Genomic DNA, 25501 nt, shown 5'->3' with positions numbered 1-25501 from the left:
AATGAATAATGTGGTGAAATTTGGGGAGTAATGTGCCAGTGCACTCTGAAGGCCCCATCCATAAGCATACATCACTTTAGCTCTCACAGTTGAGTAAATATTGGGCACATCACAACCGTTTGATGTGCGGATGGGTGACAACGAATATTTACTTGACTGTGGGAACTAAAGTGATGTATGCTTATGGATGAGGCCTTGAGAAAGTATATGGGATGGGTCCTTGAGAAAGTATAGTCTATCCAGCAACACCAACTTTGCATTCATTTGTGCCGCCTTCTCTATTTCCTTGACAACTCGATTTCCAAACTCATTGGTCCCCAAAGCACTTGTGCATGTTAAAAATAAAAATAAAAAAATAGTAGGTGCTATGAACTTTGATTGTCCATCACATGAATTAGGTTTCACAATGTGATGTATGATTATTTAAAGTATTTCTCTTTTAGAATTCCCAAGTCAATCATAATCAGACCTATCGAAACAATATATCAAGGGCAAGGGCATAGCGAGGACTGTATAATTGGGTGGTCAAGCTATTAGAAGTTTTAGCATGCATTGAGACGAAATGTAATACAAGACAAATAGACAATATATAAGCTTAAAATATTTCATTATTTTAGTAGGCTCATATTTTTCATACACATATTAATCTCTAGCCTCATCAACACATTGATTAATTAGGCTGCCAGAAATAAAAATTTATACAAATTCATTGAAACTAATTAGTGAGTAGATGGATATGTATACCACAAATATTCAATGAATGCTTGATTGAAACAAGTTCTTTCCGTAAATGCCAGCAATAAGGAAAGGAAATAGATCCTAAATTGTACATAATATATACATGTAAAGGATCTCTTATGTACCGATAAACAAAAAAAAAATTCACATTAAACATAACGACCGTGGTATATGATTCAAGTAAAAAACATGATAGTCACAATCATATCAAACAATTAATATGTTTGGTATAAATAAATTTCTCGTTTAACATATCATTTCCGATATATATATATATATATATATTCAACTTATTTCAAATAATGCTTCACTGAATTTCAAACTAAATTGATGTTGGTCTGGCCTACAATGTCAGATTGACAAATATAACCAATTGATTAGGACAAACAATTCAGTACAGTGAAGACTCAAAGTATATATGCGTGCTTCACAAGTTTGAACTATCTACTCAATTCCCTCTCAATTATTTTACCAGCTTCAAGTCACATGGGGAGGCCATATAGTCAAAGACTACAAGAGATCTCCGATATGGACACTGAGCCCTAGTTTATGTCTTGTTTCACCAAGTCTATGGCTAACCATGCCAAGGGTAGTACTGAAATTTAAATTTTAAAATTATTTTGTTTTGGATATGCCATCAACAGGACAGGCTAAGAATGACAGTAGCCTTAACCAACTCCCATACTGTACCGCTGAAGTCTCCTGCTGATTTATTTCGGTGAGATTCACCTTATGGGTTTGTGGCTCAAAAATTATAAGAGAAATTATCTTCTTAGGTTTTTATTGTAGCATTGAGATTGATTTGGTAATTTTTTTTTTTTTTTTTTATTGTGTAGACAAGTGATATAATTCTTGTCAAACAATGAGTCGGGTTTTGAAGATTCTATAAGTAAATATGGGTTTGGATAGAAAAAGAAGAGAGAAAATTAAGATATAAGAGGTTTAAAGGTGAATGTTATCGATACATAATATTTTTATTCAGTACATTCACAAAGAATTTTCAGATTATTCATTACTGTTTCAAAATTGAGTTCATTCAATTAAATATATTAAAAGAACAACGGCCAAGTTACCTAGCGGTACCAAGTTCCTACTTCTCATAGGGAGGTCAGGGGTTTTAGCCTCAGTGGAGGCATAGGTGTATGAATACCAACTAAAGAAAAAAAAAAATTAAATATACTAAAAAAAAATCACATTCAATGAATCAAGAATAAGATATGAAAAAAAAATAACATAGTTACTAATTGTTCTAATATATCACATGTGTAATAAATAATAAAAAAAATCCATAATAACCAAATCTAACCTTATAAGTTATAACCAGATAATTCAATCAATCAGAAAATTTGATAGAGTTAGTGAATCTGTGATTTAATTGATTTGATCTACAAATAAAAGAAAAAAAAATATCTAAATCTTATATAGAGAATAATAATTAGTAACGCAATTACACAAACTAAATTTTGAAAGAACAACAAGTCCAAAAATAATTTTGATATATGTGCACTATCAAATTTTAGATGGTATAATTATACAAATATAAAAATCTTACCATATAAAATTTAAAAAAATAAAAAATTCGGTGGGGCAGTTGCCCCCACTAGTCTCTGTGTGGCTACGCTACTGTTGTGAGGATAGAGGAGAGTATGTGTAAGTCCCGTATGCATGTAGCTACAAAAGAAAAGATGAGTGAATGAGTGAGATTTTGAAATGTATTTGTATAGAGTAATAATAGGGGAACCGAAAAGGAACCAAATTAATATCGAATTGACGTGGTTGACCATTTTTATCACGTATTAAATAATTATTTTTATTCGTTTATATATTCTGAACAATATGAATATTATTCTGTCCAAATTATGTTTATCCCAGATTCAATTATGGGTCGTCCAAAAGTCGCGTTGGAATGTTTAACCCGTTTTGCATTAAATTGCTACATAGGGTATTGTTTCCAGTAAATCGTTGACAGACGAGTAATAGAATCTCTCTTAAGCAGAAGGACGACAGAATAGTAACTTACTGTTCATTATATAATATCATAATATTTATACTGCTCAGACCTTAAAGCATTAACAATAATTAACAGACATGTTACAACCATCTTCGTCTTCCTCTTCAGGACTACAGGACAACCAGGATTCAGAACTGGTCAAAAATACTGAAGTAGTGGAATGGACCAATGTTCAAAATAAATTGAACAGATGGACTATCCCTCCAGTAAGTGCAAAAAGCATTTACAAAATCGGAATGCTTAATTTAGCTGATCTATGGACTATTAAGACCATGGAACAGACCATGCAATTAAGCACAAAGGATACAATAATTAAGTTATTGTCTTCCCGTGACCTTCAGAGGCACATGCATAAATACAAGTACATCCATATAGGTTTAATTCAAATTGCTTTTAAACCTTTAACCTTGTTAGGTATGGATGCCTGTATTCAAGCAACCCTTAGGGATGCTCGATGTCTGAAATTTCACCCTTCCTTAATGGGTGCACTGGAAACCAGTCTATGTCATGGACCGGTTTATTTTAATGTCTATCCTAGTCTAAATTTATCTTTAACAGATAAAAATATCCATGAGGCAGTTAGTCTTAGGGTTCAGACTTATGGATATGATTACTTACCTGGATCGGAAGTGATAACTGTTATTTATCGCATCCATTACAAAGTACTTGATACTATGTGTCCCAATGCCATACGCAAAGACTCTAAAGGAGTAACAGCGTTATGGGATACCAACATGTACACATCAAATGTTGCCACAAAAAGGATGATTCCTTGGAGTGAGATAACATTTCCTGAACACTGGACGATTTCTAATGCCGTCCCAGCACAGCCAATTGCTAATCATAGCTTAGACTGTGTTATTCAGGACCAAGATGGTGATGTTTTTCTGAACTTCAGAAAATCCATAGATCTATCCAGATCTACATCATCTAAAGGAAGTCATCTTCCTTATCATGTTTCTTGTCCTCCTTCTCGACATTCGATCTCATCAGATTACCGTAAGGAAGGACTCCCTGAAGCGGTTGATTCCAAGCTCAAGCTGAAAGGAATACAACAATCTCAGAATCAAATTCCAAGAGGAGTATACGAGAAAGCACCAATAGGTATGTCTCGTCGCCAATTTGGAATTGAATTCAGCCCAACTCCATCTGAAATGGGAATCGGAAATGAATCTGTCAAGGATCAGTTTGAAGATCCCACAGACATCAATGACCCTCATGAATATTAGTTTTAATGGATTTTGTCCCTGATAGAATCGCCATTAATACTGAATTTCAACAGGATCAATATAAAGAATTCAGAAATTGGTATTTCAAAAGTTTTGACCAACATCAATTACAACTTTTTAAAACCCAATTTTATGACTTTCTACAAGAACGCAAAATGGTTATACTTTTTGTTTCTTGGTTCTACATGACCAATCATTCTCTTGTTAATATCAACATATTGGATGATTTCCTTAAACCATGGACCACATCTGAAGATAAGGTTCTCCACTCTGTCCATCCTCCCCCTGAACATTTAATTCTGAAAAGAATTGACCCTGACAGTGGTTCTAAAGTGGAAACCAAGGCTTATAGCCAACCTCGAGTACTTGATCCATCCTGTAATGCTACTAAAAAGGACATTACTCATGTTTACAGGCAGAACAATTACACTAATGTTTGCCTACAAACGATAGGGTCCCAGCTTGGGAGAATTGAAACGGGAATAGACACGGTATTAAATACAATTAATACTAAGTGTATTTCTGTACAAACTTCTCCTCCAGAAGATTCCTTATCCACAGCATTGGTGAAACCTGCAATTGAAGTTCAAGGCTTCAATCTGACACATCCTAAGAAGAATGAAGAATTTCTTACTCTTCTTACTCAGAAAATTCAAGGACTCAAAATTCAGACTTTATCCCATGATGAATCTGAAATTGGTTCTGATTCTGAAAATGTGTTACCTCATATTGAGGTATTCCAAAATGAATTTTCTCAGATGCCTGAATTCAACAGAATTGTCTATGATAAGAATATCCACTCTAATACCGCTCCGGCTCCGAGTCGATATTATTATCCTAGACCCACACCTCAAGATATCTTGTATGAAGAAGATTATTTTCATACACAGAAATCTTTTCATGGCAAGACCATTTATGAATGGAACATAGATGGTAAATCTGATTACCAGATTTACGAGGTTATTCATCAAATATTGATGTATAGCCAAGTCTGTAAAATCAACCACAATACTGACCCAATCATTGCTAAGTTTGTTGTTGCTGGTTTTACAGGAATCCTTAAAGGATGGTGGGATAATGTTCTCACTGACATTCAGAAAGCTGAAATCTTTGCTGCTACCAAGATTGTTAAAGATGAAGCTACTCAACAATCAGGCCCTGCTCCTGATGCGGTTTATACACTCATTACCACTATTATCCAACATTTTGTTGGCCCTGAAGGTGCTAATAGTGAAAGGAGTCGTGAACTTCTACAGAATCTAAGATGTCCATCTTTAACTCATTTCCGGTGGTATAAAGATGTATTCTTGGCAAAGGTTCTCCAACTCAATGATGCAAATCATGAGCATTGGAAAGCTAAATTTGTAGATGGTTTACCAACCTTCTTTGCTGAAAGAATCAGGAAAAAGCTTAGAGATATGAATAATGGTATCTCTATCCCTTACAGAAACTATACCTATGGCGGATTAGTCAACATTGTAATCCAGGAAGGTCTAGCTCTCTGTAATGATCTGAAGTTACAATCCCAGTTAAAATCCCAAAGATTAACTGGTCGAAAGGAAGTAGGTGAATTTTGTGATCAATTTGCCTATCAGACTCCCTTATCTTATCCTAAACCTAGGAAAAGAAATAAGGTTGAAAAACCTTATAAAAGGAAGTATTCCAAACGAAAGAATTATTCAAAGGAAAAGGATAATTCTAGACAGTATACTAAGCCTAAAAGGAAATATACTCCTAAAGCAAAGGGTAAAGGAAAGCCCAAAGCTGAGGCTAAATGTTTCAAATGTGGACGTATTGGCCACTATGCAAACAAATGTAGAACTAAGGAGAAACTCAGTAGTCTTCACATAGAAGAGGAACTGAGACTTCAATTAAGTAAATTGTTACTTAATACTAGTTCTTCTGAACCAGAATCATCAAGTGATTACGGAGATGTTGTCATGGAATTACAGTCTTCTTCTTCCTCTGAAGCAGAGATTGAAAACCCTAGATGTTCCTGTAATCCTTCGCATGATGATTATTATAAGGCAATTGTTGAGATGAATGGGTTAAGCTTAAATGTTTTAACTTCAACTCAACAATCCTTATTGGATCTTATAGATCATATCCAGGATCCTCAAATCAAGATGAAAGTCTTTGAAATAGGTTCTGCTCTGGCAAGATCTAATGAGGATACGGATAATCCAGATTTTCTGCGAGCAGAAAATCATTACAGCATGAAAGAAGTTCTAAGCAGATTAAAACACCAAGGACAAAATTCTCGTCCTGTTAATCTCCCTGATCTTAAAATGGAGATTAACCTTTTAAAAGATGAAATTCGTCAATTAAAGTCTCATCAGACTACGATGGATTTAGAAATTACTCTTTTAAAAGCAAAATCTGCAATTCCATCTTCATCATCCAATGATGAAGTTCCTCAATCCGAAGGTACTAATTATCTTCAACTCTTGAATCAAGTTACTTACCAAAAATGGTATATATCTATCAATTTGGTAATTAATCAGGAGTACACAATCACTAATGCAATTGCCTTAGTTGATAGTGGTGCAGACATGAACTGCATACAGGAAGGATTGGTTCCTACTCAATATTTTGAGAAAACCACTCAAGGTCTTACCAGTGCAAGTGGAGGTAAGATGCAGATTAAGTATAAACTTAATCATGTTTTCATTTGTAAAGAAGGTATTTGTCTACCATCTACTTTCTTACTCATCAGAAACATGGCACAACAAGTTATTTTGGGCACTCCCTTCTTAGCTTTGATTATGCCAATTGGGAAAATTGATTCTCATGGAATATGCTCTACTTTACATGGCCAGTCAATTACTTTCTAGTTCTTGACCCCACCAGTAAAAAAGCATATCAATGCTCTTAAAGATAACATTATCTTTAAGGAAAAGCAACTGAATTATTTGCAAAAGGAGGTATCCTCCTTAGCAATTAATCAAAGATTGGTACAACCCACTGAGCAACAGAAAATTGAGTCACTACGGCAACACTTTCTAAAAGAAATCTGTAGTGAGATTCCTAATGCTTTTTGGGCCAGAAAGAAGCATATTGTTTCTTTACCCTATGAAAAGGGGTTTACCGATAGCATGATTCCTTCTAAAGCTAGTCCCAGCCACATGAAAGCAGACTACTTGGAATTATGTAAAACTGAAATCAGCTCTTTAATGGCTAAAAAGCTTGTCACTACTAGCTACTCCCCCTGGAGTTGCAGAGCTTTTTATGTCAATAAAAATGCTGAAAAGGAACGAGGAATTCCTCGATTGGTTATTGATTATCGGCCACTTAATCTTACTTTAAGTTGGATCCGATACCCAATTCCCAACATCAAAGATCTTTTAGATAGGTTACAATCTGCTGTGATCTTTTCTAAATTTGATCTTAAATCTGGATATTACCAGGTACAAATTACCGAAGAAGACAGGTACAAAACAGCCTTTTGCGTACCCTTTGGACAGTACGAATGGACAGTAATGCCATTTGGGTTAAAAAATGCCCCTTCAGAATTTCAACATATTTTGAATGACATATTTAATCCTTTTACTGAATTTTCTATTGTTTATATTGATGATATTCTCATATTCTCAAAATCAATAGATCAGCATTATAAACACTTGAAAATTTTCAAGGATGTCATTTACCGAAGTGGCTTAGTAGTTTCTGCTCCTAAACTAAAATTGTTTTTAACTAAGGTCAGATTTCTTGGTCATGAAATTTGTGATGGGAAAATTAGACCTATTGATCGCAGTATTGAGTTTGCCTCTAAATTTCCAGATGAAATCAAGGATAAAACTCAACTTCAAAGATTTCTGGGTAGCTTGAATTATATTCGAAGCCACTACAAAAATCTTGCACAGGACACAGCAATTTTGTACACCAGGTTAAGGAAATCTCCTTCCCCATGGACTTTGGATCATACCAAGGCAGTCCAGAAGATTAAACTTAGAGCCAAACAAATCCCTTGCTTAGCTCTAGCCAATTCTTCATGGTTCAAAATTGTGGAAACAGATGCCTCCAATATTGGATATGGTGGTATTCTTAAACAGAAAAATCCAAATACAGGAATAGAGGAGCTGGTTCGCTTCACTTCAGGAACTTGGAAAAATGCACAATTAAATTATTCAACCATAAAAAAGGAAATTCTTTCTTTGGTTAAATGCATTTATAAATTCCAAGATGATTTAATCAATCAGAAATTCTTGTTACGCATTGATTGTAGTGCTGCTAAACAAGTACTGGAAAAAGATGTCAAAAATCTAGTTTCCAAACAGATATTTGCTGGATGCCAAGCTGATTTATCTGCTTTTGATTTTTCTATTGAATATATTAAAGGCAGTTCTAATTCTTTACCGGATTTTCTAACTCGTGAATTTTTGCAGGGTTCATGAATCAGCCCCCCCATGGGCAGGGCCGGGGTAATACTCCAAAGGCTCGTGGCAAAAACAAGGCTAAGGCCAAAGTGGTTATACCACTTACTGATGATCAATTTCCATATTTGGAGCATGTTGCTGATCTGCTCAAAACTCCTTCTAAAAGAAGCAGTAGTTCTCAGCAACAACAACAGAAACCAACCATGAAAGAGGTTCTTGAACAAGAAACTCCATGGATACCTAATCAAAGGTATATTCAAACAGTATTGGTACTGGATTCTCAAGATGAGCAATGGATGCCAGATCCTTGGGAAGTAAAATCCAGATATTTCCAAACTCAACAATATGCTGCACCGGATGGTCGCCATAGATATATCTATGAAGCCATTCTTACTGAAACTTCCTCTGTGGAGATCAACCACACGAAGCAATTTCCGAATTCCAAAGATAGTCCTCTTACTTATAGTAAAGCTATCTTTAAGAGGCTTATTCGGCCTAGTGACTGGGGATTAAATCCAAATTTGCCAAGAAAAATATCCTATGGTCACAGTTATAATTATTGGGATTATATCTCAGCTTGGACATATTCGTTCTTTTATCAAAATCCGAAGCATAAGCATTCTTGGTTTCTCAAGATATGCCCTCAATCAGTTAAGGCTGATTTCCCCAACTGGGTTATACCCTGGTGGGCTATATTTGGCCCTGATCTGGATATGTTGCCCGAATCAATTGGTCAATTATATTTACCATGGCAACAATTTCATCCTCAATTACGAGGACAGGATAATATTCCTGTAGGGAAATCCACCCTATTGTTCTTTACTGAATTTGGAATCCCTTGGATTTGGAAATGGGATTTCCAATGTGGTTATACCACTGACAAGTTACCGGTCCTCCAGAGGATCTTTTATTACAGATGGTGGTCAGGCATGACTCAAGAACCTATCCAAGCCCTCCTCCATCAAATCAGAAAGAAAACAATGGAATATATGGATAAAATTCCAACGTTAACTATTCCGGAACAAGAAATCTTTGACCCGTTTGAACTTGTTAAAGATATGATCAGAAAACAACAACCATTAATTACCGAAGCTGATTTAATGGTTAAATGCATGGATTTTATGAGGAATAAATTTGTTAAATCCTTTGAATCCTCCACTCCTACAGTAAGAGATGATGCATCCATGGTATCAGTCTCTAGCCAGAACAGTCAAGACGGAAATCAGTTTTCCTGTCTCACAGGTTATGCTCAAGATCCCAATGAAGATCTTAATTCTGAAGACGAGATTTCAATAGCAGATTATTGGGACTCTCTCACAGGACATTTGAAGGACAAGATGAATCCACCCAAAAAGTAAAGATTCCTCTTATCCTGCCGACAGAAGAAGACAAAGAACTTTTCCCAAAAGTCTTTGATTCAACAGTATTTCCTTTATCAGATGTCTACTTTTTATCCGATAAGGAGACAGCACTTAGTGGTGGGCCAACCGACTGCATTATTCTAGCACACGATCCCATGCACTATGCGGACTTCAAAATGTTCATTTTAAGTCCAATTTATGTATAAATAGAAGGCAATGTTTCCCTTCAATGTATCTTTCAATCTTTCAATTTTCTTTCCTCTCTTTTGTAATATTTCTCTGTAATAGCCTTTGTGGACGATTAAAGAAAGTTTTCTGTAAGTCTGTTCAAACTTTGTTCCTTTTTCATATTTGTATAATATATCGATCCATATTTCCCCTATTAGCCTTTGTGGACGATTAAAGAAAGTTTTCTGTAAGTCTGTTCAAACTTTGTTCCTTTTTCATATTTGTATAATATATCGATTCATATTTCTCCTATTTGGTATCAGAGCCATGATGATATTATTGGTGAATAAGGAGATATTTAGCTCTCGTGAATTGAAGAGATTTGATTATTCCAACACCATCACATCTAAATAGCGTGCTGGTACCGAGTACCACCGTTGCAAAATTCTCTCTCTCCAACACAAGGTTCGGGAGAGAAATGACATGAGAAAAATAAGTGATGGTGAGACTTTAGGTCAGTATTGCATAAGGTACACCAAGGAATCTACAGCAAATGCATCCTATTGAAGGTAGAGATTTGTCTCATTTGTAGCCAACCACATGGTAAAGTAATTGAATAGGGAATGGATGGAGACGACCAAAAACGTTGATCCCAAAATAACATTTTTTCACTACAATATATATTTTGCCCAGAGCAATTAGTAATTATGGTTTCATTTATTTGAATGTAAAATATTTGTTAAAAAATATTTTTTATTTTTTGGTGTTTAATTATCGTAAAATATTTATAAAAAATATTTATATATTAAAATTTAATAAAAATAATTTATTTATAAATTTTAGACAAGTTATTTTACATATCACATCCGATGAACTCGATTTCAATTTCAATATAGATCTTTGTCAAATACTGACAAAGTAAAAATAAAAAATATATTTTATTTAAAAAATAAAAATATTTTTCAAAAAGAGTATTTTACGTCGAAATAAAATAGTGCCTACATAAGCATTTGGAATCAAAATCTTCTAAGGTTACAAATTTTCACTATTTTGTAGTGAAAGAGTAATAATAAAGGGTCTGACAATCTTAATTTTATTTGAGTAGATAGTATTTATGTGAATGTTAATGATACATCCTCGTTTTAGGATAAGTGACATGTAATGTGAGTCACGGTTCTTAAAATAAAATACTTATTTTAAGACTTAATGAGTATTCAACTTCAAATCTCATAAATTGGTCTGTCATAAAATTTTAAAAACTGTTATTTAAATATAACAGAATTTGAGTACAAACATTTAATGATGGCAGAACATTTGTTTGACTTTGACTATAATATCACCCACTTAATGCACAATTATTCCTAAGGTCTATTCAATTTCAAATCACATAAATAAGTCGGCCATAAAATTCTACAAGTAGTTACAGTATAAAAAAAAAATTGAGTCACAATGATGGAAGAATATTTATTTGACTTTGACTATAATATTACCCAATTAAAGCACAATTATTCAATTTATTCTTAAGTTATAAGGACAACATGCGAAATATTACAAATATATTTCGGCGCCCGCATTTCCATTGACTACGCATTTCCAAGTTCGAACTTCAAACAAACAGTTTCAAACCGGACTTTTTATTCCACAATATTGTGGGTACAATCAATTTAATTAATTTTTTTTTTTTTTTTTTTCAAAAAAAACGGGTATTAAAAAAGTGACCAGCTCTGTGTAAGTACTTGTGAACACATACAAGCATATATATATATATATATATATATATATATATAAACGGTCTTTCAAGCAAGCATTGGGTTTTAATTCTCGAGAGAAAAAGAAAATGCAGCCCGGCAACAGCTCCCTTAAACCAGGCAGAAATGTATTGGAGAAAAAGAGAAGAATGCAAATGAATAATCTTTTTTCCATCCTTTCCTCTCTCATCTTTACCCAAACATCCAACGTATCTCTCTCTCTATATATATACACACAAACAAACACACACATAAATGAAAACACAAACAAAATGAACTAATGCTTTTGTTTTGTGATCAGGAAAGAATAGCATTGCCTGTTTTGTTGGAGCAAGCGACTAACTACATAAAAGGACTGAAGGAAAGCATTCAAGAACTGCATAGAAGGAAGGAACAACTCACGGGTGGTGATCAGAATGAGCATAGCTTGGAAGCCTTGCCGATGTTACCGGTACTTGCAGTTGAAGAAATTGGATCAACTTTGGAGGTGAAATTGATTACTGGTTTGAACAGAAATTTCATGTTGCATGAAGTTCTAGCTGTTCTCGAAGAAGAATGTGCTGAAGTTTTGAGTGCAAACTACACTACTAAGGGTGACAAGATCTTATATACCATCCATTCACAGGTATATTTATACATACATTCACACAATCATCATATACACTACTATGACTCCTTCCATAGATAGACGTGTTTTGAAATGAAGTTCATCCTCATAGAAGTATTGTTCATTTTTTAAAAAAGGTACTAGCTAGGGCAACTTTGGCTAAGTGAACTGAGAAGCAAGACATTGAACAATAAAATGATGTGGAATTTAAAATTTTTACTTAAATGATTCAGTGTTCTTACAAAATCAAAAATTAGAAGTATATTTGTTATTTCTATTAAAAAAAAATACAGTAAAAGAAGTATATTTAGTTAAGAGGAGTGCATTTATCATCTCCTTTTAGTAAAATGATGTTTTTGCTGACTGATTTATTTATTTTTTATTCTGTAAATAACATGCATATTTGAAGAATTTAAGGAACGGTGTGATTTGTCATTCAGAAAAGAGAAATTATTTTCAAATAAAAGACAATTTTCTCAAAATAAGTTTTTTTTATAATTGAGTTTCTAAAAAACTAAACCAAGTAAACATTTTGTATATTCTTTTTTTATTTTCAGTTCTGTAAAAATAAAAAAAAAATATTTTCTTAATGACAAATCAGGCACACCCTAATTTTCTTTTAATTCGACACATTTTTTTTTTATTACCTTTAAAGTTGATTATTCTTATTGGAAAGATCTTTTCAGTTCTGTAAATATATATATATATATATTGCAAGTGTCATTTTCTAAGAAGTTTCTATTTAAACTCCTTATATCCACTAGGTTGACTTCTTCAGTTCTTTGAAGGGTGAATTATTTTATTACTTGACGTACGCACTTGGACTTCCTCTTATCAAAATCACATCAAAATTCTCACAAATCACAATGTATTTATTATCATATCTCATTTACAAGATTAATAATACTTTATATATACTTTTTCAGGCTATTTTGCCAAGAATTGGCATAGAAACTTCACGAGTGCAAGAAAAATTAGAGAAACTTGTCTTCTGAACTATGTATTATTTTTGCTTGTTCACATTCTTCACTTAGCAGCAAAGAGAGTGAGAGATGTGATATGTAGAAGTCACTTGGTTTACTATGTCCACAATCATGGATCGAAAGTTCCGTTTTTTCCAACTTCTGATCGTAAGAGAAAAATTGCAAAATTTTCAAAATAATATATTTATGGATAAATTACGCTCACTTTTCTGAGATTTGTTCAAATTACAATTATTACACTCACTATAGTAGAATTTCTATATATAATTGTTGCTTAAAAATCCAAGTCAAGTGAAATCACGTTGGCCGACATTGAAGTATAGAAAGCTATATATATAATTGTTGAGAAGTGAAAAGTTATCAAAATATAGAAGGCTATATACATATATATATACAGATGCGTGTCAACAAATAATAATTTTTTAAAATTACACAATTTATAAAATTACACAATTTCAAACTAAGGCATAGAATAATTTGAATTTTTTTTTTAATAAGATATTTTAACAATTTAAAGATAGTTGAAGCATTTATGAGGTATACTCATAAACATAAAAATGACAACACTAACTTAAGAATTCTAGATTTGACAATCTATTTGTCTGAGAGTAGGACCCTCAATGAACCATGCAATCATCTACATCCAATCATTAGTCCAAATTAAATAAAATATAATTTTGAAAAATTATATCTTAAATGTGAGTTACGTGGTGTAAAAGTGACGTGGAAAGTTTGATTTCATATTAAAAGCTAGACTTAGAGGGGGTGCATATGTTTAGGACAAGACTTGCATACTCACCGGTGAAAGTCACCCCTACTAACTACTGATATGGTCCAATCACAAATGCACAAATAGTCTATAATTAAAAAATCTGGAAAGTAATAAATCAGAAAGAGTGATTGAATTTACTCCAAAAAAAGTTATTGTTCTTACTTTTCACTTTCCTGATTTTGTAATTACAGATAATTTTTACATTTGAGATTTGTAACGACTCAAATCTAGGGATTCGGATCACGAACCAGGTCTTTATCCAAACCCGAGGTCACACAAGGGTACTATGGTCATTTAACGTCATTATACTAGTTCAAGAGTCCATAGGGGTATAACGGTCATTTATTATGGCCAAATAACAGTTTAGAATTCAAAAGGAAAAAATTGTCATTTAGTACGTTTATTATAGTTTCAAAACTCATCCGGGGTAGATCTGTCATTTACTATGGCTATTCTATTATTTGGTTGAAGTCTGGGGTAATTAGGTAATTATACCAAAACCTGGGGTCAAATTACAAATACTAGAGCAACTAATCGGTTACATTGGATCATCTAACCGGTTAGATGGTCTAGTCTAGTGAACATACATTTTGCCAAGACCAACTAATCGGTTAGATGTCTCATCCTACATAACTCATCTAACCGGTTACATAACTCATCTAACCGGTTACATGTACTCCATTTTTAACATAATCCAAGACAATGTAAGGCTAAACATAAGATTAGAGACATTACATGCTATAAGATTTGCACAAAATCATTAACAATAAGTCGTTTATAAATTATTTGAAGATCAAGTCATACATGCTCATTACATATAATTCCCAAAGAGTTCGATTACAAAAGTAAGGCATCCATGACCATGACTACATAGCTTTAACAAAAATTATAATCCTAACTACATCTATGTCTGTGGATGCACATCTCTTGCTATAACATCTCCGAAGTCCTGAAAATGTTAAATAATAAGGTGAACACATGCAACAACTTAGTAAAGTAAGCCTAAAATACATTCCTAAAAATTTCATGAGCCACAACCAAAGAAGAGAAGAATAAGAAGAAGGGATCATGGGGATATGAATAATACTAACATACATGAATTTCATGAATTCACAACCATTGCAATACACATGAAATGCAAATGCTCTCTTCTCCTCTTCCATCCCAATTTTTACTACCACATCCACAATTAGGAGTGGCAAATTACGACATGACACGACAACACGACATGAACTCGACACGAGTTAAAAGGGTTTGGGCTTGGCATAAACAGGTTTGGGTCATAAAAGAGTCGACACGATTAACTCGTTTACTTAATCGTGTCGGGTTAGGGTTGAGGAGTTTAACCCGTGTAACCCGTTTATGACTCAATTAACTCAACGTGTTATAATCGTGATTATGACCTATATAATATATTATCTGTTTAAACCCAATTATTATGGATAGTTAAGTCATATCAATATAAACCTTGTTGATAAGCGCCGAATATTGTATATTCAAGCGCCCTAAATTGCATTAGTTAATTCCATCGTTTGATTATTTAAGTAGATTATCTTTATTTGTGTGTATGTATATATTTTCAGGTCCATTTGCCAAAAAAAGGAGCAAAATCAAGGCTTTGTGGAGTTTTGGCCATCAAAAGGCACAATTCTGAATTTCTGGCAGCAGTGGAGTCAGGATTTTGCTCGCCATTTTGACCTTGTAAACTCGAGAACTGGACTTCCACTATAAAATGGCATATTTAGAGCTCTGAATTAGCTTTCGAAATCTTCAAGCAGTTCATCATTCGGAACTTAGAGCAGAGAGTTATGGCCATGTTACCAGAGGTGCACAGAACTGCCTGGCAGCAATGAAATTCTGGCTTGATCTTCATTTTCGACCAACCATCCTTGAGAATTGGATCTCCACCAAAACATGAAGTTTTTAGAGCTCTGAATTAGCTTTCCAAATCTTTAAACGGTTCATAATTTGGAGTTCAGAGTGCAAAGTTATGGCCGTTTTACCAAAGTAGGTCCGGGCGGAGCAAACCAAGCATAGGGCATTCTGGCCAATTTTCGAGTGCTCTAGGCCTTATTTCGAGTGCTCGAAATTAGGGCAGATTGCTTCACGAGATCAGCAGTAGAGTCAGGACTTTGCTCACCATTTTGACCCAGAAAGCTCGAGAACTGGACTTCCATCATAACATGAAAGATTTAGAGCTCTGAATTAGCTTTCTAAATCTTCAAACGGTTCATCATTCGGAGCTCGGACCAGAGAGTTATGGCCTTGTTACCAGAGGTGCGCAAAACTGCCAGGCAGCACTAAAGTACTGCCTTTCTCCCCATTTTCGACCAACTAGACTTGAGATATGGGTCTTCATCAAAACATGAAGTTTTTAAAGCTCTGAATCAGCTCTCCAAATCTTTAAACGGTTCATCATTCGGAGTTCAGAGCGCAAAGTTATGGCTGTTTTACCAAAGTAGGTCCGGGCGAATCAAAGCAAGCATGGAGCAATCTGCTCCATTTTCGAGTGCTCGAGGCCTTGCTTAGAGTGCTCGAATTTGGGGCAGAATTGCCTTCGGGAATTCTCATTTTGGCAGCCACTTGTGCATTGGTTTCCTCATTTTCTACTTACTTCTTTATGAGGTGGTTGGGGATGTTTTTTGGAGGAGAGAGAGAGCTTTGTTGAAGGAGATAAGGCAAGGAAGGCCACACATATCATTATCCTATATTCTAGCAAGATATAGGAGAGAGAAGAGAGCAAGGAGGAGGGTGTTCTTGAGTGCTACAGTAGGAGCACGAAAATGGAGTCTTGGATGGAGCTTCTTCCTTCTTCTAGCTTAGCAATGGGTAACTAACTCTTTCTCTAGGGAGGTGATGAAGTCCCTCCCTTGTAAGCATGTCCTAGGATAGTCTATTTTGGGGATTTGCCATGTATATTTTATGGTCTTTTCATAACCAAGAGCACCTCATTTGTTGTAATGAATGTTGATACATGTATGGATGATTTCTTTAAGTTGATTATCTTGTCTTAGATGATGTCTTAGAGTAATCATATTGCTTGAGTTTTTCATGGTGAGAGTGGAAGCAAGGTTATGAAATGGTTTCATGGCATGTTGATAGGTGACTTTGATAGACCATTGCTTAGGAAATCCTTTGATGGTGTATGCTTAATCTCTAACTCCATGTGCTTTATCATTTTGTCAAGAACTTGATAGTCTCTCATTTAAGTAAATGTGTATAAGCTACACCTTAGTTAGGTAGTCTAAGCATGTTTATCTTTTGATGGATTATACTTGTTTGAGACCTAATGTACCTCTTGATTACTTATATGGCAACCATGTGTTGCTATGTAACTCTTGACCATCATATGTTGTTTTTCCCCCAATTTAGGTCTAATCTAGCATATGTATAGGGATGGAGGCGGATTCACTTCCCTAGTCTCCTCTTCTTAATCTTTTCATCCTAAATTCCTTGCAAATTAGTGTTTTATGCACTTTGAATTCCTAATTTAAGTGACAACAAACAAAACTTCTACGAACACCCCTTCATCATCCTAAGAATGACTCTAGACACTTAGGTTGCCTTAGACTAGCGCAGTCCCAGTGGTTCGACTTACCCGACCAATAGCCCTATTTTACAATGATTCGTGCTATTGCAAAGGTTGATGTTAATTGACCAACCGATCAATTTTTGGCGCCGTTGCCGGGGACTGCAAACGGTTTAGCAACCAAAGTTTAGGGTTAATTTTAGTTTGATTGTGAATATTGTGTCTTGTGAATATTCCTTGTGTGTTTTGATTATCTTCGTGTTGTAAGATTCTAGGGACTCGAAGCTCGCCGTGGGATTGCTAGCAAATTGTAAGTCTAGAGGACCCCAGGTAAGTCTCGTGACTTCTAGTTTCGAATTGTGGATATCGTGCATGTGTTAAGCTTAGAAGTAGATAAATTGCAAGCCCTTGTCGAGACTATTTCAATTGTGTATTTTCAATTCCAAGCATCGGTCCTTGTTGTGGCCATTTTAATTTTTGTCTTGATAATTGAGGAGAAAGAGAATATCATTGTATGTGGAGTTGATGATAAAGAATTGTTGTGTTGATTATGTTGTGTGTTGTTGATGTTTAAGTCCTAGATGGAGGGTAGTTATCTTCCAACTCAATTCTACACATCACATGCGTTTTGTGCTTTTTGCTCTAGTAATTCACATCATACAAGAGATTGTCTTCCAACGAGACAATTCTCGGATTTTTATCTAGAACAACCAAATGCAAATTTCTCTGAACCGGGTAGTGATCCATACTTTAATGGTTATGACTCGGGTAGGGGAGATCACCAAAATTTCTTGTGGCATGACATAGGAAATTCAACCCCACAATCTCATATGCAACCTTTTCAACCCAATGATCATCCTTTCCCGCCCTCTTCTCCTTTTCCACCGTCTCCATTGGATGAGCTAATTGTTGCTAACAAACAAATGATAGAGTCTATGCACACGCAAATGATGGACTCCAACAATCAACTATTGGCCTCCCTTGCTAGCATGCAATCCACAGTAGAGTCTATCAATCAAGTGGTACCATATCACCAGTCCCAAGTTAGTGCAATGATAGATGACCAAATATCTCAAATTCAACAAAGGATTAATGCTAAAAATCATGAAGAGGAGGAAACATTTTCATTTGAATTTATGGCCAATCCAAAAGAAAATTCTATGAATGATGAGATTACTCCTAGTAACTTTCATCATGAGAATGATCAAGTGGTTATTACATGTGAAAATGTTGAAATGGTGGTTGAAGATCAAATTGTTGCCACTCATAAAATGGAAGAATTTGTGGTTAAAAATGAGGAAAAAGATGATGAGATTGCATCCTTTAAAACTCCAGAACAACCCCTAAATAATCCTTTGCTTGATGCACCTCCTTCAATGGAGGATCCTCTAAAAGCTTGTTTGGCTCATTTCAATTGTGAGGATTTTAATGTTGACAATTCCATTTCGGAGGTGAATTCTTTGCTTAATATTCATCCACCTATTCATTCTCTTCCTTGGTCAACATCAAATGTATCTCTTTCTTGGGAGCTTGCATCTCATCCCATTCCTTCTCCTGAGTTATCTCAAGCTATTGAGCCCGAACCGCCGGATAAGTGTGAGGAGGATGTTGAAAGTCTGAAGGATAACTTGTTGAGCATTCCCGTGCTCAATATGACCCTTCATAAGTCGTTGCTTGGTGCACCTTCACCTAATCCATCTTCCCATAATCCAAATAAGCCCCATAATCCAAAGTTCTTCATTGAGGATGAAGAGTGGGTTGAGGTCTTTCCGCTACCTCTTTTCCACTTTTGTCTTCAAGCTCTTCCTCCTTCGCTTTTAAAAGAATTATCCTATTTGGGGAAGCTTGAATCTCTTGAGAGACATGGTATAGGGTAAGGAGGACTAACCTGATCTCGGTGTGTCTAGCTATCGAGAATTTTGAGGATTAGTACCTGCTCTAACTTCGTCTAGCTATCGACATTAAATTTAGCAAAGCAAGGGAAGCAATTCTTTCAATTTCCAAGCTTCCTTCTCTTTGAAATTGCTCGTGCCTTGCAAAATTTTCTGGGAAACGGTTTAGAAAAGCCAAAAATTTTATTTTTCTTAGACCTTCTCAACTCTAATTTTCATTCCCGGAAATTTCCATCGCTTCCTAGCAATTTCACCGCATCTTGGGAATGCTACTCATGTGCATAATGTCTCATTTTTAATGCATTTTTGAAAAATTTTCCCAAATTCCATCCATGCATTGAAACTCTTGCACTGTTTAAAATTTTTTCATGCATTTGCAATGTTTGAAATTTTTTCAATATTCTCCATGCATTAGAGAAAAATTGCAACTTGTGAACAATTTTCAAAATTTTCCATGCATTGGATTAAAATGAAGTTGCAAAGTTTTTTTTTAAAAAAAAATTTCCATGCATTTGAGATGATGCGCAATTTCAATTTTTCCCTCCTTGCATTAGAATGGACTAAAGTTCAAAAGTTTAAACATTGTCCATGCATTAGAAAGAAGTTGAAAAGTTTTCAAAATTTTCCATCCATGCATTACATTGGAATGAATTTGCAAAGTTTTTAAAAAATTTTCTGAAATTAATTCATGCATTGTGTGATGAAGTGCAAGGTTTTAAAAAAAAATTTCCTACATTCATCCATGCATTTGAAGAGACCAAATCCCATCCATGCATTGAAGAGATGTTCCAAGGCTTGAAAATTTTCTCAAAATCCATCCATGCATTGGATTGGAATAATGTGTCAAGTTTCAAATTTTCCATGCATGGCTTGAATTTAGGACTGACATGCAAATTTTCAAAAATTCTCTATGCTTAAAATTTTCATTTTTGAGAATTCTATCCATTTTGCATCATGTTGCAAAAAGCTTGAAAATTTTCTTAAACTCATACATGCATTGTGTGCAGTGCAAAGTTTGAAATTTTTTTTCCATCCATGCAAAAATTTCAATCCATTTCATCCATGCACTCAAAATCTATCCATGCAAGATCTTCCATGCATTCAAGTTGGCTGAAACATTCAATCTCCAAATGCGAATTCATTTCCAAGTTACTGAGCCAATTTTGTGCCCTCCAAATCCCATTCAGATTGCTCTAAACTTCTCCACCATCATTCCGAGGCTGCTGCTTGTATTTAGAGCACTCTAATTCCATTTTAGAGTGCTCTAAATGTGAACCAATCTTGCATGCACCACTGCCCAATTTTAGAGCACTCTAAATTCCATTTGGATTGCTCCAAATTCTTCAAACCACAATGCTGAGCCTACTGCCTTCATTTAGAGCACTCTAGCTCCCATTTGGAGTGCTCTAAATGTGAACCAATCTCATCCCAAGCTACTGCCTTCATTTAGAGCACTCTAGCTCCCATTTGGAGTGCTCTAAATGTGAACCATCAATCATGCAAGCTCACGATGCATCCATGCAAGCTCACTACCTTCACATTGCAACTATTCAATTTCCATAGTGTGCAACTTCATTTCCGCACCTACTGATGCCAATTTCATGCACTCCAAAGTCCAGTTGAGTGCTTGAAAATTCCAACCCAAAATTTTGAACCCTCTGCCTCAATTTCGAGCAATCTCAGCTCCATGTTGAGTGCTCGCAGCTGCCCTCTTCCAAGTGCTGCACCCACTGCCGGATCTTCGAGCACTCGAAGATCCCATTCGAGTGCTCGAAAAGCCTTCAACCCACAAATCCCGAGCCCTCGAACTCACTCTCGGCATCTACCAACTCATCCACCATACAAACCGCCGAGCCCTAGCAACCCTCACCACCATGCAATCTCCACTAACTCGTCCCTCTTAACTCATCCCACACTCCAAGCCACACCTCTCGGCCACCCTCTCATCACCCACAAACCATCACCTACCCTCGGCACACCACCTTGCACACACTAAACTAACCCACCACCAAGCCACCACCCACAACTCCACATACCAACCCACCTCACAAACCATGCTCGAACTCCACCAACCTGCACACCACTCACTCTCGGCATCCACCCATAAACCATGCCAACCCAATCCTCACAGCAAACAATCCCCTCTCAGCATCTTTGTATACCACCACATCAACCAAACCAACTCCCAAGCCCCATGCATGCATGCCCCTCACCATGCACCAACCATATCAACCTTTGGCCCTCTTCCTTGTTGTCTTGCACACCACGTGTTTGACGAATTGCCTAAGCCAACTTTATCTCTCTAAATGCACGGCTTTTGGCATTATTTTGTTTTCCATTTTAAACTTATGACTCATGTGTGCCAATTTGTATTTTGTATGGATTTTTACCTTGCAATAACATTCATCTTAGTGTTTTCATTTCTGTTTTGATTTTTCTTAAGAGACCTATGCTTTTACCTGTATATATTCATTGTATTTTGATAGGTCTTCATGTCCAAGTTTGGGGGACGCAGTTGCGCACTCACATAGCTGAACATCTTCGCCTGTGTCACTCCACTTGGTATTATTGTTCCTTTCCCCCCTTTTTGCTCTTATTTTGATTTACTTGTCTTCTCACATTGAGGACAATGTGACATTTAAGTTTGGGGGTGCATTTATGCATTTTTGGTTTTGCATTTTTGCTAAGCAATGATAGTATAACTTGACACTAGTTGGAGATGAAGCATATGTTTAATACCTTGTGTATAGAAGCAATTGACATTTTTGAAAATAAAGAAAAATTTAAGTTGAAATGATCATGTGGATTCAAATTAGTCTGTATAAATGTCTCAATTAGATTCTTGCTGGATTTGACACTCTTTTAAGCTTCACAATGCACATATGCACATTGGAAACTAAACTGTGAGGCATGCCACTTGATCGACCTTGACCTTGGCCTAGTTAATTTGATTTGATGAACCTGATAGATGAATATCTTTGGCATGATTTAAGTTGTCTAAAAAAAAAAAAAAAAAAAAAAAAAAAAAAAAAAATTGAGAAAGAAAGAAAAAAATGACCAGTTGACGTTCGTAGCCTTTCCAACTCGAGCTATTAAGCCCTAGGAGTGTCTCTAAACTTAGCACCCTAAAGCCGTCTGGTTTGGGAGTTGTTGGCCTAACGCTTGCTACAAGGGTTGGTTAGAAAGCTTAAGGGACTTAAACATTGCACGGTCATTCAAAAAAATAAACTAGTAATAAACATGGTTCGTTGGAGTTCGTAACATTTCCAACTTGAGCTATTAAGCCCTAGGAGTGTCTCTACACTTAACACCCTAAAGCCATCTGGTTTGGGAGTTGTTGGCCTAACGCTTGCTACATAAGTTGGTTAGAAAGCTTAAGGGACTTCAGCATTGCACAACCATTCTATGTTTCGTTTATGAGTTACAATAAATTGTCAACAAGCAATAAAAGTTGTCTTGTAAATAAAATCATGCCTTAGGGACCTCATTTAAAGGGGAATTCAATGATTTGAAAACTTGTGCCTTGGAATTGGAAAAGAAAGTAAAAGCCGCATGTTGAGAATCCAATTCACTTTCACTGAAGTAAAGTTGATTTCCATTTAAGAGATGACAATTGAGTTATTTATATGGACGATGATGTTGATGCATGTATGTGGAAATGTATTTAGCCAATTTTTGTATCAATGCTTTATATATGCAAGGTAGTTTTCCCAATGACCCCATCTCCAGTTTTTGTCTGTTTCAAGTTGTATTTGAGCTATGTATCTATCTCATTTTACCATGGATGATATTTTTGTAGTAGCATGCCCATGGTTGTCTTTTCATTATGTTTTTCATTGTAGTTTTGCTAAGGGACTAGCAAAATGTAAGTTTAGGGGTGTGATAAGCGCCGAATATTGTATATTCAAGCGCCCTAAATTGCATTAGTTAAGTCCATCGTTTGATTATTTAAGTAGATTATCTTCATTTGTGTGTATGTATATATTTTCAGGTCCATTTGCCAAAAAAAGGAGCAAAATCAAGGCTTTGTGGAGTTTTGGCCATCAAAAGGCACAATTCTGAATTTCTGGCAGCAGTGGAGTCAGGACTTTGCTCGCCATTTTGACCTTGTAAACTCGAGAACTGGACTTCCATTATAAAATGGCATATTTAGAGCTCTGAATCAGCTTTCGAAATCTTCAAGCAGTTCATCATTCGGAGCTCAGAGCAGAGAGTTATGGCCTTGTTACCAGAGGTGCATAGAACTGCCTGGCAGCAATGAAATTCTGGCTTGATCTTCATTTTCGACCAACCATCCTTGAGAATTGGATCTCCACCAAAACATGAAGTTTTTAGAGCTCTAAATTAGCTTTCCAAATCTGTAAACGGTTCATCATTTGGAGTTCAGAGTGCAAAGTTATGGCCGTTTTACCAAAGTAGGTCCGGGCGGAGCAAACCAAGCATAGGGCATTCTGGCCAATTTTCGAGTGCTCTAGGCCTTATTTCGAGTGCTCGAAATTAGGGCAGATTGCTTCACGAGATTAGCAGTGGAGTCAGGACTTTGCTCACCATTTTGACCCAGAAAGCTCGAGAACTGGACTTCCATCATAACATGAAACATTTAGAGCTCTGTATTAGCTTTCTAAATCTTCAAATGGTTCATCATTTGGAGCTCGGACCAGAGAGTTATGGCCTTGTTACCAGAGGTGCGCAGAACTGCCTGGCAGCACTGAAGTACTGCCTTTCTCCCCATTTTCGACCAACCAGACTTGAGATTTGGGTCTTCATCAAAACGTGAAGTTTTTAAAGCTCTAAATGAGCTCTCCAAATCTTTAAACGGTTCGTCATTCGGAGTTCGGAGCGCAAAGTTATGGCTGTTTTACCAAAGTAGGTCCGGGCGAATCAAAGCAAGCATGGAGCAATCTGCTCCATTTTCGAGTGCTCGAGGCCTTGCTTAGAGTGCTCAAATTTGGGGCAGAATTGCCTTTGGGAATTTTCATTTTGGCAGCCACTTGTGCATTGGTTTCCTCATTTTCTACTTACTTCTTTATGAGGTGGTTGGGGATGTTTTTTGGAGGAGAGAGAGAGCTTTGTTGAAGGAGATAAGGCAAGGAAGGCCACACATATCATTATCCTATATTCTAGCAAGATATAGGAGAGAGAAGAGAGCAAGGAGGAGGGTGTTCTTGAGTGCTACAGTAGGAGCACGAAAATGGAGTCTTGGATGGAGCTTCTTCCTTCTTCTAGCTTAGCAATGGGTAACTAACTCTTTCTCTAGGGAGGTGATGAAGTCCCTCCCTTGTAAGCATGTCCTAGGATAGTCTATTTTGGGGATTTGCCATGTATATTTTATGGTCTTTTCATAACCAAGAGCACCTCATTTGTTGTAATGAATGTTGATACATGTATGGATGATTTCTTTAAGTTGATTATCTTGTCTTAGATGATGTCTTAGAGTAATCATATTGCTTGAGTTTTTCATGGTGAGAGTGGAAGCAAGGTTATGAAATGGTTTCATGGCATGTTGATAGGTGACTTTGATAGACCATTGCTTAGGAAATCCTTTGATGGTGTATGCTTAATCTCTAACTCCATGTGCTTTATCATTTTGTCAAGAACTTGATAGTCTCTCATTTAAGTAAATGTGTATAAGCTACACCTTAGTTAGGTAGTCTAAGCATGTTTATCTTTTGATGGATTATACTTGTTTGAGACCTAATGTACCTCTTGATTACTTATATGGCAACCATGTGTTGCTATGTAACTCTTGACCATCATATGTTGTTTTTCCCCCAATTTAGGTCTAATCTAGCATATGTATAGGGATGGAGGCGGATTCACTTCCCTAGTCTCCTCTTCTTAATCTTTTCATCCTAAATTCCTTGCAAATTAGTGTTTTATGCACTTTGAATTCCTAATTTAAGTGACAACAAACAAAACCTCTACGAACACCCCTTCATCATCCTAAGAATGACTCTAGACACTTAGGTTGCCTTAGACTAGCGCAGTCCCAGTGGTTCGACTTACCCGACCAATAGCCCTATTTTACAATGATTCGTGCTATTGCGAAGGTTGATGTTAATTGACCAACCGATCACTTGTTTATGC

General features: G+C 35.8%; 2 protein-coding genes across 2 annotated transcripts in view; one reads left to right on the top strand and one right to left on the bottom strand.

The window, feature by feature from the left end:
* Positions 1–11911: 11911 nt before the first annotated feature.
* On the top strand, positions 11912–13233 carry LOC132296236 (transcription factor bHLH168-like). Its single transcript, XM_059794449.1, has 2 exons — positions 11912–12256; positions 13165–13233. The coding sequence occupies exons 1-2, from the start codon at positions 11912–11914 to the stop codon at positions 13231–13233; spliced, it is 414 nt and encodes a 137-aa protein (XP_059650432.1).
* Positions 13234–14780: 1547 nt separating this feature from the next.
* LOC132296235 (uncharacterized) overlaps positions 14781–25501 on the bottom strand; it is a 48256-nt gene continuing 37535 nt past the window's right edge. The window contains exon 2 of the mRNA XM_059794447.1: positions 14781–14942. Coding sequence (XP_059650430.1) covers positions 14898–14942 — 45 coding nt within the window. The 3' untranslated portion in view covers positions 14781–14897. The remainder of the gene's footprint in view (positions 14943–25501) is intronic.

This window comes from Cornus florida, unplaced genomic scaffold (assembly GCF_030987335.1).
Source record: "Cornus florida cultivar Cherokee Brave unplaced genomic scaffold, ASM3098733v1 CherokeeBrave_3.0.0_Hap2_Chr02, whole genome shotgun sequence".
Classification (NCBI taxonomy): Eukaryota; Viridiplantae; Streptophyta; class Magnoliopsida; order Cornales; family Cornaceae; genus Cornus; species Cornus florida.
Note: the sequence above shows the minus strand (reverse complement) of the source record. Positions and strands in the feature narration are given on the sequence as shown.